Here is a 13,567-nt window from a genome sequence, read left to right on the forward strand (position 1 = left end):
CACTCTGTCCGTGTGAGTCGTGTTCTTGCCGGCATTAAATTAAGTACAAGAATGGTATTGACCCGTAACAGCCCAAGTGGCCGCGGGACAATTCGTCGTGAGACATTTTCGTCATGCACTTTTAGTCGCAACGGCTGATTTGGCTTGGGACAGCTCGCTTTGCAGCCGTTTTGTTGGGTGACATTTGGTTGCGCGACGGTCTGCAGAGTCGAAGAATTATGGACTGATTCATGGCAACGACCAGGCAGAATATTTGCCACAAAAGCGAAGTGTCCTTATATCTTTTAAGGTAAGCTCACCGAGAGACCGAGTACGGGATCTCTTCGAGGTTAACCTGTGTTTCGAAAACTCGAGGTTCATTCGTACCCTTGAGTACCGTATCTTCATGGATATAATGCAAGGAATTGGTGAACCAGCAAATAAGCAATGAAGCGCAGAGTGAAAACGCTACTCTAGTACCGTACATATCTACAAGCCGGTCCGGAGATAACGCACGATAGAAAACAATGAACAATGTAAATTTATGGGTTACGCCAAACACAATACTACGGCGCGCCACGCTGTTTTCCCACGTAACCTGCATTTGGCTGGCTGGTGGCTTGGTGCACGCCATATAGATAAATGAGTACAATTGTAAGTTTGCAACTGCCTGACGGGAGGCGGCTAGAAACGGTCGGTGCTTCAAAGGACAACCTAACTGCGGGGGCGCATTTACGCATTTAGGCGCATTTAGTTGTACGTACCTTTCCGTGCTCGGCTTGTACATGCATTGGTATCCACCGGAGTATTTTTCGGGCGGTTACATTTTTTTGGAATGTTATTTTATCAAGCCAAGCTAATAAGCTAATATATTTTAAACGTATGCACAAAACTGCCTCCAGGGACTCCGTGATCTCTAATCCTTGACCACCTAATCGACGAAAGTAGCGTACGTGATGGAACTGCCCCGTCGGCCTTAAATCCAGCATTCGGAGCGCGCAGAATTTCTGTGCTAAGCGCGTGCATCCTGCGGTACAAGCCTGGCTCGGCACGAGATTTACGGGATGGGCATACGATGCACTACGATCACACTACTGATTGCGCAGCACGCCATCGCCAAGAGCATTAAACAAGCCATGTCCCGAATGTTGACACGAGCGATGAAACAATCCGATTTCTGAACCATAATTTAATCATGCAGAGATTTTCTTAACGATGATCGAGCATGTTTCTCGTACGTCGCAATAAAGCGGCAGTGTTGGATAAATATTTATACTGTCATCTTTTACTGAGAAAAATGTAATCATTGACAACAATTTGAAATGTTTTCGTCGGCACGCAGTTAGAGCGCTACACATAAATTCGCAAGAAGACGCATCAGTTGTCCAAAAATATGGAAGATTCAAATAATTGAAGTGAACAACATATAAATATTGGCAACATGGGAACTAACGTACAAAAGAAATTTATCTGTAATTATTAATCGACCTCTTTGAGTTGTGACTGCGTCAGAGTAAAGCGACGTTGAACACCATCTGCCGTCGCATGTCCGATATCACCGGTGCAGTACGAGTGAATCCTGGATAATACCATCCGGCAGCGATTTTTGTAATCCGCGTTGATGCTCAGACAAACAACCTATATAAAAAAAGTTATAAAGTAAAAACATAAATTACACCAAAAAAAATCTTGACATTGTATGACGCAGTGAAATACTGTTAATATAAAAATTAATACTACGATAATCGATATATATAAAATACATACCGGTAAATACATAAAATATAAATTTAAATATAAAATACTATCGAATATATTAATTACAGTATATAAAATGCTATTGAAATTGCATAAATTGTTTTCATAACATTCTGATATATTTTCTTAATTTTTTTCTTATTTTTCTATTTCTGCTTATGGTGTGCAAGGACACTATAAATATAATGGGTGATTTTCTTGCGCATTCCGGAAAACTTATGCGTTATGCTGCGCAGTACAAATGCGGATCTATTGATTTTTTTAAATATATCAATATCACCGTTAATTCCGGCAACACTTCAGCACGCCTGCAAACATCAACACCGTATTCTATTACTCACCGGAATCGTCGCATACCCGAACAACAGCAGCGCGCGTAAAAACAACGCCAACACCGGCTGCGACGTGTACGCCCCGGCGAACACCCCCGCGGCAATGGGCGCCGGCATCAGACAGCACGTATACCACACATACGACACGAAGAGCATCCGCACACTCCGCCACCGGCGCCGGAACACCACCCGCTTCCGCACCTCCTTCACGGCCTCCGCGGCCACCACCTGCCGCTGCCGGCGGACAATCTCCACGCCCACATGTAAAAAAATCAGCAGGTAGACGCCGCCCAGGGCGGTAATGGGCACCGTCGCGGCCAGATGGGTGATAACGGTGTAGGTGACCGTCTCCGGGGCGGGCGCCACCCCGCACGTCCCCCACGGCGGGGTCGACTGGAAAACGGCGCCCTGGCGAAAGTAGACGAGCAAGGCGAGGGTGAAACCGATCATCCAGGGGAACAGGACCATGGAAAAGGTCACCGGCTTCGTGGTTAGGTGAGGATAGTGATGCGGGAAGATTATAGCGATTAGGCGATTAATCCCGATTAAAAGCGACGTGTAGTTAACGGAATCCAGGGAAGCGTAGTACCATAATAAAGTGTGTTGGCAGAATGTATCGGAGAGTGGATTAACCGGTGCGTAAAAATACGTGGAGACGGATAAGATCAACATATGTACGGAGCATAATACCGCGTTGGTCAATAACAGATGCGCGATTAAGTAACCCGATCCCGAGCGCAGTTTCTGGCTGGTTATGATAATCAGGAATAAACATGTGTTGAAAAATCCACCGAGGATGCAGAAGATGAGCATGATGGTGAACCAGGCGGTTAGTTCGTTGGAGTAGGTTCTCCACGCCGGAAGGGAATTGTTGACGGTGGCGTTCATGGTGGAAATGTGAAGATGCCGGGATGAGGATTGTGTTTGTGTTGGGATAATGCGCGGAGGCGGCGAACGGATGCCGGTAGATGTGTTCCTTGGGTAATTGCGTATGCACACCTGGTCACGGCATGTTTGCGGTGTGTTTGTGATTGCGAATGAGGGATGCGCTGTGCGGTTGAGGGAGAGGGATGACACATACGTCGGCATATCGATAAATTATAGCGGAACGACGCGGTATCACGGGATGTACTGCCGGTTGTCGATATTGTTGGTGTTGCCGGTATTAACTACGTAATTGGCAAAGACGGTAACTAGCCGGCGTGGATCACGTGAATGTTAATTCTTCAAATGAAGGACCATAATATATAACTAATATTGTAAAGCAAATTTTCGTTTGACATTTATCGGAAGCAGAAAACAGGAAATCGTTTCAAAATTTGCGATTTGGATAATTTAAATATACAAAAATATATTCTGTAAATAGGTACTGCAGTACGTAACATCTTGGTAGCTCTGTACATTTTTTTAGATTTGCCTCAAAACGCAGAATGTGTGTAGCGTAGCCGCCGTAGCATTTATAAACGATTTACAGAGTTGTGTTTATTTGCAGTTTGCATGTCAATTTAGAAAATATTGCAAAGATCGATTAAATCTGTAATGTCTGCGAATATTGTAGGAAACATATCGCTATTTCTTGATCATAAGACTTCTACTATATACAGGGTATGCGGAATCTGGCCAAGGCGAGTACAACAAACCTAATACGTTACGCGGTGCTTGATCGTCAGTAAATCTTTTTAACGACTTGTAATTGATGAACAACATCCATAGGCAGTGCAACACACAACCATTGATATCGAATATTCCGCAACTGTTTTCGCCGACATTAACAAATTTAAAGCCAAAACAACATCTTGAGGTACCTAGCTAAGAAACAAATCACAGGAATTTGTAACCATGTGCATGATAACTACGTAACAGAAACAGCATTCGCATAAAAATTACGCCGACGCCGCACACGAATATCGTATGAGCAAATACGCCGACCGGCATTCGGGCTTGACGGCAGGATCCGCCGCTTTTAAGATACATCCCGGTTTGTTGTTGCAGAATTTGGCCATATCGTTGGCGCGCTGCGCCTGCTGCGACACATCGTCAAAACACACCGGGTCGATGCTCAACTGCTGGAATTGGCGGGCGCGGGCGAATTTTATATCGGAGATCGACACCACCGGCAGCCGTTCGTCCTCAATACAGCGGAGGATGGCCGTGTCGCCTTCTTTTAGCGCCATGCGGTAACGCTGAATGATGGGCGTGTCGTCCATCACCGCCACATCGCTGGCGGATGCCCGATGGAGTAAGGCTAGTGAACACTACAGGAAAATCTTTGTCACACGGATTGTTGAGCTTATGTGCAAGATGAGCAAATAAGAAAATAAGCAGATGATATAATGCAAGAAACTTTAACAGTAATAAATAAATGGATAATAAATAAGTGCATGCGATGATATTAAAAAAGATGCTTCAATAATGAACAGTAATAATGATAAAAATTAAGAAAAAAATAAAACTATTTTGACTACATAATAATATTGTTATGGTATGTAGGTATTTTGATTTCGTGCAAGTTGCAGCTCATTGTAAAATTATGAGGATTATTGTAATCCGTTACACAATCTAGTATTGAACACCATTTTTTATGTGAATGCATTTTAACCGAAATCTTTTATCAATTGCTAATCGCTGAGTTTCTTTACAAGACAAGAACTAAGAAAATCAATACGCGTATTAAAGTTAATAAAAACGCAGGGTGAATAATAAACGGTTAAGTAACTGCACCTCGTTGTGACGATGGTAAAAAATTTTTTTTGCCAACAATTATAACGATATCAATCGAATTTCATAAAAAATATTACAAAATTTTAATAAAATTGTTAACTGTTAACACAATTTCGTCAACAGTAAACATATTTTATTTATTCAACGCATTGTACTACTCTGTACGGTATATTACTGCCGTAACTCGTAATCGAATAATTTATAAATGTTGCGAAGAGTTTGCACAAATTTCCAGAAACCTAGGGAACTGTTCGAAGCATTCTAACGGAAAACGTTTTTAAATAATTTATTTGCGAAAGCAAGAAGCAGGAAGTAAGGTATTCCGGTAACTTTTTCTGCCGCTTTCCCACATTTCACATCGGTTTCGCACTTACAAGAAACTGTGACACTATGAAAAAAAAGTGAATTATATTTACTTCTACAAAGTAAAACGTTTTCTATAAACCTAGATGATAAATTTAGCCCTGGATCGGTTAAACCGGATAAAGCCAATGCACTACGGTTTTTAGTATCTTCAACTTTTGCTGTAACGATCTGAAGACTGGCATTAACAGTTCGGAGGTTCAAATAGTTTGCTAAATGATTAAATTGGAATTTCTCAATTAAAAGTATGATAAATATATGCTTTAAGAAAGTTAAATGTTTATTTTCTTGTGCACGTGGTCTGCTCCACCGCTACAAATACCCTAACACTCACCAAGATGGTAAAGCGGATCCGGTAAATCATTATAGATATTCCCATCGTGTAGAATATTACGTACATCCGTGAGAAACAACACAATTACCGCAAATTAAGAATGAATCGGTAATCTAATTAGAACGTGCGTGCACGGTAGGCGACAAGAACGGCACATTGACGGCCAACATTGTAGCGTGCATTACATGTGTGGTGGTGATTCCGGGTTCAATAGTCGGCGATGCTTGTGCTGTCCGGCCGAAAGGCATACTGACCGGCATGCTTTGTGCTTGGCACAGATGTGTACCTGTATTATTTTATACGTGCAGTATGAGTACTTGTACAGTGGCGATTACTTTCGCATACAACAAAAAGCGCGCATTAACGGAAAACGTATTAGTAATAATTTGCCATGGAAGTATATGTATTTGTACGTGTTTCGATGGCGCTCACATTAATTTTAGAAATCGGATTTCTAAATGGCAGTATTACCCAATCAATAATAAAGATATGAATCATAGTAATAACGGTACATCTATTTAGACGTTAACTCATATGGGAAACGTATGGATCACAATCACCCTTAAATCAGTGTTTTTCTGTCTCGAAGAAGACAAAATTTGTCCTGGAAGTATTTTGTCGTAATCCGACATAACATAATCAATTTTGTCGGTAGAAACTGTGCCCTCACCGCCCCCCCCCCAATCGTTTATGAGAATAACTACGGCTGTTTTCTAAATATTATATTATATTTGTAGTACGATATTAGTGACTTTAATGAGCTTGTGCGGATTCTTTTGTAGAGGCGCTTTTCTTTATTATCAGGGCGATTGAGATGGTGTATGTAAACTGTGTACGTATACATGTACGTATAATGACACCGGCATCGAACAATTAATTAATCCCAGTTTGGGAAAAACTATATTCATCCTTTCCTGGAAAAATAATTTTTGCTCACTGTATTCTGCGGATTCTGTTTTGTGCGTGGATAGTTAGTAACTTGGTACAAACCTTCCACTCCAATTTCGCTTGATTAGCATAAAAATTATACATGTGTGCTTCGATTGTGAAGCAATTAGAGATACATAACGGTGCAAAGCGCACAATAATTGTGCAACAATTGCAATCATTGCTTCCCAAAGCAAAGAAATAGGCATCAATTCGTCACAAAATGCGGCTGCACTGTTCAGACTATTTCAAAATCTTTGCCTAAAAGACGCAGTGGCACAGCCTGATGCTCCTGGTCGTTATCCCAATAAATTAAACAGCTCCATAATAATTATTTGTAAACGTAAAACCAAGGTTTAGTGGTGCAGTGCGGTACGAAGCTTGCGATCGACTGAAATATCAAGTTTTGAGTTTGCATCGCACTGACAACTTTTGCCGCGGGCAATGGAACTGTACATATGGCGCATTTAGCCGTTGCGACGAGACTCCGTGTGAAATCCTGATAAGAGACTTTTTTATACCAGTAATAGTGATACGCGTAGTATCACGCGTCCGTGCGCGTCTGCTGTGTGAGGTTGGCATTAAGTGTTTAACGTCTTCTGTTAATTAATCATATGATTAATGAACAGAAATAAGAAAAATAAAATAAACGAAATATTACAGTACTTTGGCGGTGTTCTTTATATACTGGTATACTGTTACTGTATACATATGTAAGTACACATACTATATAGAATATAGCGATATAGGTACATATATTTTTTCTATATATAGATAATAAGTATGTATATCGAGCTATATTTAGTTAATTTGTTTAACTTTACCGCTGATATACCAGGTATTTGGGCTTCTGATATAATTCAGTTTTGCATTTATCACAAGTTTATAAAGATGCAGTTGTTTTAAAGTTTAGCAGTAATTACTATAGGTAAAAAGCGGGCCGTTTCGGTTTTGTGCTTGCCATGATTAGAAATCGGTCTAATTTACAGATACAAGGCCATTAATTTTTTCAAGGAATTAACGTAATCAGTTAGTTTTTCATGGCGCGTGTGAAAAATTACACATGCCGACTTTCATTTACAGTGTCTTATACTCATTTTAACTGCTCCAAATATACAGAATTCCGTAAGTCATATCTCGATTATTGTACGTACTCTCTGTAATCTACGCAGACCTCTCTCCAGATTTGTGAAGGTGATTAATGTAATATTTATAAAGTGCTACCCATATAATATATACGTAATATTATATAGTATGCGTAAGTAATGCAGATGCATAATAATGCATACTGCGCCTTATGCATAATTACTGATTAGATTTCAATTAACCAATCATTAAGAACAAAAAACGAAGAAAAACCTAATCTTTTAAGATACACCAAGATTTATAGAGGTTTATCCGTGTGTACTACTTCAGAAGAGGTCTATCCATATTATTTACTATGGTTATAGTAATACAGTCGGAAGTCCCACAGCGCACTCTAAATTTTACCGTACGACGGTACGGACGTGCGCAAGCAAACGGGCACAATGGGTGACTGGAAAGTGCAGCGACTGATCACCTTGTTTTCACAGGTTTTCAAGATGACGATGCGTGAGTGTGTATCAACTTGAGCATTTCCCCTTTTTTAAAATTAAAAAAAAAGGAAAAATATTTAATTTAAAACATACCACTGTATAAAGTGTAAGCAACTGAGCTTTGGCCAATAAAAATGCAGGTTTATGAGTAAAACTAGCTGCCGACAGGTGCTTGGCAGTCGGCAGCTCAAGTTGGTTTTCATTTTCGATTATTGCGAACAAAATTTGCCGAACCACGACAATGTACTCGCGACGAACGAGATAAAGTTATACTGCCCAGGCGTTATCAGTCAGCTTGGTAAGCGATCTGCATGAACCGACATGCACATTCGTGAATCACATGCGTTTTTCTGTGAGCCACTGATCCGAAACATATGAAACTGTCTTTCCATATAAATGTTATTAATAGGGTTAAACTGTATACGGTATTTCTTGTTGATACCGCATGAACGTATTCCGAGTACATTCTAATGCTGGCTCGTATCGTACCAAGTGATTTCGTGTTGACCATGTCGTACAAGAGCAACCGCAAAAAAACTCATTTATCAGTTGTTCCTTGCTGACCGACACAAAAAAAACACCAAACGCATTACTTCATATTGCATATAATCGTTCAGAAAAATCATAATAAATTAATTGCCACACACACACACCATTAATCCATGCGCACTCGACTGACATTTGCAACAACCAGAGAAAATCAATCGCAAAATTATGGCCAACACAACATTGCCGATTGCATACAGTACGTTTTGCGCGGAAGCTAACAGTAAAAACTACCAAGTTTCGGATGATCGCAGCCGCATCCGGTGAACAAGCGTATTTACTCCAGAGCATCGCTGGCCGAACGTTTGCCCGGTGGACTGCAAAAGGTCACCATATATTTAGCACCACTTTTACGTATTGATGCGTATATACGTAATAAATTATATATATTGTATAAACTTCTTTTACAGTTTCTGTAAATAACCAAATACCAATCATTTAAATTTTTTTAAAATGCAGATGTACTAATTTATTTCGTAGTGATTCATGCATACTGTATAAATAAAATTTCCTCATAGAATTATTTTGCAAAAAATATAATCGTACAGTTAGTAGTCTTGTATTTTGGTAAAACATTATTTTTATGTAACTCATATCTAATCTACAATGCAGTTTGTCGAACTTGTTGGCAATAAAGATGGCAGAATTACTTATAAACTTGCGATAATAAATTATGTTCTACTTACGACGATGTGCGTGGCGCCGCGATGGACACGAGAAACTCGGGTATCTGGCCGGCAAACTCCGTGGTTGCGGCCGGCGGGATACTGCATTCGCAGTACGGCGCATTCTCGTTGTCGTAACGGCGCGGTGCCGGCAGAGCAGCACAGCGCGGACAGCTGGTCTGACGGCGCTGCGCCTGGTTGCCGTGGTAGCCTTCCCGCGCCGCCTGCCAGTAGTAGCGCGGCATCCGGCAGGACTCCACCACGACAATCAGCGAATTGGGATCCTTGGGACGGTCCACCAGCTTGGAGTAGCCGTTGGTGCCGCGCAATCCCGGCAGACCCTAGAAAAATAAAATTTTAATAAAAATCTAAAAATAATTATACCGCCATAGAAACCGGCATACCTTACAAAACAAACTATAAATATTTAGAATATAAAAAAATCTTAACTAATTTTCAATTTTAATGAAACAATAATTTTTGAGCTTTTTGGTAAATTCAGAAACTAAGTGCAAATGTTAAAAAATAAAGCAGATATTATAAAAAATATTTCAAAATATTAAAATATACGCCTATATATATTTTTCGCATATTTCGGCTTTTCGACGCTTCGGGAAATTATGCAGCAAATAATGACAGCAATAAAAATCTGAATAAATAAAATACTGTGGTATGTACCTATTTGTAATAATTCAGGAAATAAACACGATTTTTTAAATTTAGTAAAGTGTTATTAGAAATAGTTTATTAATAAAATAAAGATTTAAGTATAAATGAATATTTTTATTTTTAATCCCGAATACTCGTATAGTCTGAGACAAAAAAACGGAAACATTACATCAGTAATGATTGAAATGCTATAACACTAACAGATCGAGTAACGACGCTTTAAACTTATAATACTTTGTACTGTATTTACATTTTCCATGCATTTGCCTGGTGCGGTTGTGTTATACATAAATACCGTACCTTTATATACGTTACACAGATTTCATAGGTCTCCCTGGCCTCAAAACGCATCGGCGTCGGGAAGAGGATATGGCACACGGAGCTCTCGTTCTGTGCGTCCAGTACGAAGGAGCCGGCGGTTGATCCCAGCAACTGGGCGTTCTTGCGTCGGAACACGGCGACACTGGCGCACATCTTGATGAAACGGCCTCCCACCGGCTGGTCAGTCGGACGGTACAGACCGACACCGTGAAGATAGATGGTCTGATTGGCGGCCAGCCTATTCATATAAACGGCAGCACATAAATACTACAAAGATCAGTAACATTGGCGCTTCGATTTTTGGTATATTTCGGCCACTTTCGTTAGTTATTTATACACAATCTTATGTCAAGTTAGCAGGATCGTGAAAAGATTTTAAAGTGCAAAGTTTTTTTAGTTTTTCAAATTTGTTTAGCAGTTATGCATGTAGCGTGCGACAAGGGGGTTTTAAAAATACCAAAATATTCAAAAATTCTTGAAGGAAAACTCTAATGTGACAATATTCCGGCACTGACCCGATCCAGTGTGGCAAGGCCACGGAGTTTTGCATCGTTAAATCTACGTCTGCGTATGACCCGAAGCGGCACAGGCGGGTGTAATTGTTGCGTGGGGGCACAGTGGGACTCGGGGGATGGCAAACAGGGGCGGGCGAAGGAGGAGGCGGGGCTTGGATTATCTGCTCCAGTAACTGCACCGTCTGCTCCGGCTTTAGCAAGCCATCCTGTAGTACAAAATCACAAAACGTAAAAATAAAAGATGAAAAACGTTTCCTTCAAAACGAAAAACCTAGTTAACGTAATAATAATACAACTAATTTATTAACAATAAAAAAATTGATTGTCAACAAATGAATTAATATCCAGTTAATACATAAATTTAATAAAATAATCTAATAAGTATTTTATGTTAATAATAATAATTATTCTAGTAATTATAATAATAATTATAATAATAATAATTATTATTATAATAAATATAATAAGTGTTATCTAATAATAATCTAATATTATTATAATAATTTAATAAAATAATTAGAAATCTGGAAATAATAAATATTAAAGAATAATTTCATTAGAATTTCAATAAAATTTCTATTATAGATTTGTTAGTGGTGCGCACCTTGGAAGGCCCGTCCAGAATTTGCTTGGCGGTCATTTTATTAAATTCTACCAGCGGGAAAATCAGTCCCAACCGATCGCGCATGTTCGTCCCGGTTGGCTCCACCTCCACCGCCTCACACGCGTGTTTGGCCCATCTGTAAAAGCATGCACATTCAACGTTATTTCAGACAAAATGACGTTTCCAAAGCGATTTGCTTACCGGCACAAAGCGTCGTATAGGACGGTCTCCGGTACATCAAACGTTTCTTTCTTCACAAATTCATAGAGCGTCTGCTGGTTTAAACTGAGGAAGGACTCGCAGGTAAAGAGGTCCTCGGGGCGGGGGGCGAGTTTGTTCAGACAGATGGCGGCCAATTCTGCTTCGCCGCATGCGGATAACTGCAGAAAAACATCCAATCATTGTAGTTACATAAACAGCGAGAAGTCTTAAAGGTCGTTGTGGTGCACCTGGTTCACGAAGCTGATGGCGTTCTCGCCCGTGACGTGGTCGCGGATGTAGGCCTGACACACTGTCACCAGATTGCCCAGCTGATACTTCCTGGCGCCGAGAAGCGTGTCGACCATGTTCGTCTCGCTTAACTGCGAGCAGCTCTCCGTATACAGGAACCTGCAGAATCGGAGGATTATTAATGATAATTAATTTAACTTAACAAGAATCATAATTAATTTAACTTTATTAACAATTATAGCTCGTGTTGGTTGTAGGTGCAGTTCCGATTACGACGCTCGTTAAGGTTTTTCAATAACCAAGCAAATATTAAAAATGTTCACACTCAAAGCTCTTGATTATAACTATTTTGTAAAAGTTGCAGATAGAATAAGCAGTCAATAATAATTAAATTTAGACAAACCTATCAGCAAGCCAACAACTGAAATTGTTCTACCATGGAAAACAGCGGTATATAAGACGTTTCCAGAATGCGCAAAACGCTGAAAAAGTTTCAGCAAATGTGTACAAAGGTATATCAGACTGCCGTTAATATACCGTAAAATATTATCACTTACCGCAAAATATTTCGAAACGCTTCCAGGCCTACATCCTTAATGCGCACGATCCCATCCGCGGCTGCGTCCTCCGTGAAAAGCTGCTCAAAGGAGCTGCTGGCTAAGCTCAGGATAATTCTATAAATTATTTATTTCATCATGATTATCTTAGTAAAACGAATCACAATTACGGTTATTAAATTTAAGTTAATTAAACTAAATTGATTAAATTAATAACTATTTAAATAAAATAAAATTACGAAAAGTATGAACTGATATAGGCTGTCGTAAACAGTAATAACTGCAACTCTACAACGAATGTTAGCGCTATAACTACTGTACTGTAGCTGCAATAACCTACCGATGCCCAGGGATCTTTACGGGCCCGTCCGGTGTGTTGACTTCGAAGGAGACATCACTGAGCGCCGGGCACTCCAATAGCGCCTTCCCGCGTTCCGCCCAGGTGTTGCTGCGCGTCACGGCCGGAGCGGGAGCAGGGCTACGAATCGGGGAACCCGGAAGCAGACGGTCCTTGCAGTCTATGGCTGCCATGTTGTAGAAAACGCCTACTAAAACGTCCACCACAAAAAAATTACGGATGCACTTCCAACGGTTATAACAACGGATTTTGGGACTGGATATTTTAGCAGTTTTACGAGAGTAATCACACTGTAAACTATAAAGTGTTATCCGTGGCGTTCTTTGTGCAGTGACTGCAGCCGAACAATTTCTCCAACTGATTTCATGATGGGCAAAATTCTCTTGCTTGTATCCGGGTGGCTTCCATGAAGCTCATTTATACATCATGGCCAGAGCCGGATACCTGCCAGTAATCGCAAAAGACAGCGTCTTCTTAATGCGATTAAACCGTAGAGTACCTACCTGTTAGGTACAAATATCGCATTGCGTCTATGCAGGAATTTCGGCTTGCTACTGCAAGATGTCGGCAGAAATTTTCTTCACAGTTCATGCAGCTAGCGAATTCTAAGCTGATCAATACTGTAATACAAAAGCTATTGCATGGCATGAATTCGATTTTGTGGTACGTACTGCCAGGGCTGCCGAGCCTGTAACGTTCATTTCATGCTTTTTTGTAGAGTTTTCGAAAATACTCGACGTTTTTCCAGGTTATGTTGTTGTTAGCATGCGGTGCTGCGTAATAAAGCCTTACCGACATGAACCGCCGTTATATTGCTTTGCGTGCATACCGTTTTTTGATTAAAGACGTACAATATTACCCATGCATTTTGTAGGTTGACCTTTAACCGTT

General features: G+C 40.3%; 3 protein-coding genes across 3 annotated transcripts; all 3 read right to left on the minus strand.

Moving 5' to 3' along the window:
* Positions 1-1,458: 1,458 nt before the first annotated feature.
* On the minus strand, positions 1,459-3,053 carry LOC129601408 (uncharacterized). The gene is made up of 2 exons (XM_055500204.1): positions 2,079-3,053; positions 1,459-1,617 (listed from the first exon to the last, which is right to left on the minus strand). Exons 1-2 carry the CDS (start codon positions 2,955-2,957, stop codon positions 1,459-1,461), a joined length of 1,038 nt encoding a protein of 345 aa, XP_055356179.1. The 5' UTR covers positions 2,958-3,053.
* Positions 3,054-3,823: 770 nt separating this feature from the next.
* On the minus strand, positions 3,824-5,711 carry LOC129601404 (uncharacterized). Its single transcript, XM_055500199.1, has 2 exons — positions 5,488-5,711; positions 3,824-4,324 (listed from the first exon to the last, which is right to left on the minus strand). The coding sequence occupies exons 1-2, from the start codon at positions 5,551-5,553 to the stop codon at positions 3,953-3,955; spliced, it is 438 nt and encodes a 145-aa protein (XP_055356174.1). The 5' UTR covers positions 5,554-5,711; the 3' UTR covers positions 3,824-3,952.
* Positions 5,712-9,219: 3,508 nt separating this feature from the next.
* On the minus strand, positions 9,220-12,988 carry LOC129601409 (BTB/POZ domain-containing protein 1-like). The gene is made up of 8 exons (XM_055500205.1): positions 12,659-12,988; positions 12,319-12,435; positions 11,761-11,920; positions 11,513-11,691; positions 11,312-11,447; positions 10,708-10,913; positions 10,172-10,430; positions 9,220-9,543 (listed from the first exon to the last, which is right to left on the minus strand). The coding sequence occupies exons 1-8, from the start codon at positions 12,847-12,849 to the stop codon at positions 9,220-9,222; spliced, it is 1,572 nt and encodes a 523-aa protein (XP_055356180.1). The 5' UTR covers positions 12,850-12,988.
* Between the last annotated feature and the right edge of the window lie 579 nt (positions 12,989-13,567).

Source organism: Paramacrobiotus metropolitanus, unplaced genomic scaffold (genome assembly GCF_019649055.1).
Source record: "Paramacrobiotus metropolitanus isolate TYO unplaced genomic scaffold, Prichtersi_v1.0 Parri_scaffold0000234, whole genome shotgun sequence".
NCBI lineage: Eukaryota > Metazoa > Tardigrada > Eutardigrada > Parachela > Macrobiotidae > Paramacrobiotus > Paramacrobiotus metropolitanus.

Coding starts and splice junctions, on each gene's coding strand:
- LOC129601408 (XM_055500204.1), bottom strand. CDS start 2,957: ATGAACGCCACCGTCAACAATTCCCTTCCGGCGTGGAGAACCTACTCC. Junction 1,618..2,078: donor TCGGGTATGCGACGATTCCG/GTGAGTAATAGA, acceptor TTTTTTATATAG/GTTGTTTGTCTGAGCATCAA.
- LOC129601404 (XM_055500199.1), bottom strand. CDS start 5,553: ATGTACGTAATATTCTACACGATGGGAATATCTATAATGATTTACCGG. Junction 4,325..5,487: donor GGATCCGCTTTACCATCTTG/GTGAGTGTTAGG, acceptor ATTTTCCTGTAG/TGTTCACTAGCCTTACTCCA.
- LOC129601409 (XM_055500205.1), bottom strand. CDS start 12,849: ATGGCAGCCATAGACTGCAAGGACCGTCTGCTTCCGGGTTCCCCGATT. Junction 11,448..11,512: donor CTATACGACGCTTTGTGCCG/GTAAGCAAATCG, acceptor ATGCTTTTACAG/ATGGGCCAAACACGCGTGTG. Junction 10,914..11,311: donor TTCTGGACGGGCCTTCCAAG/GTGCGCACCACT, acceptor TTTGTACTACAG/GATGGCTTGCTAAAGCCGGA.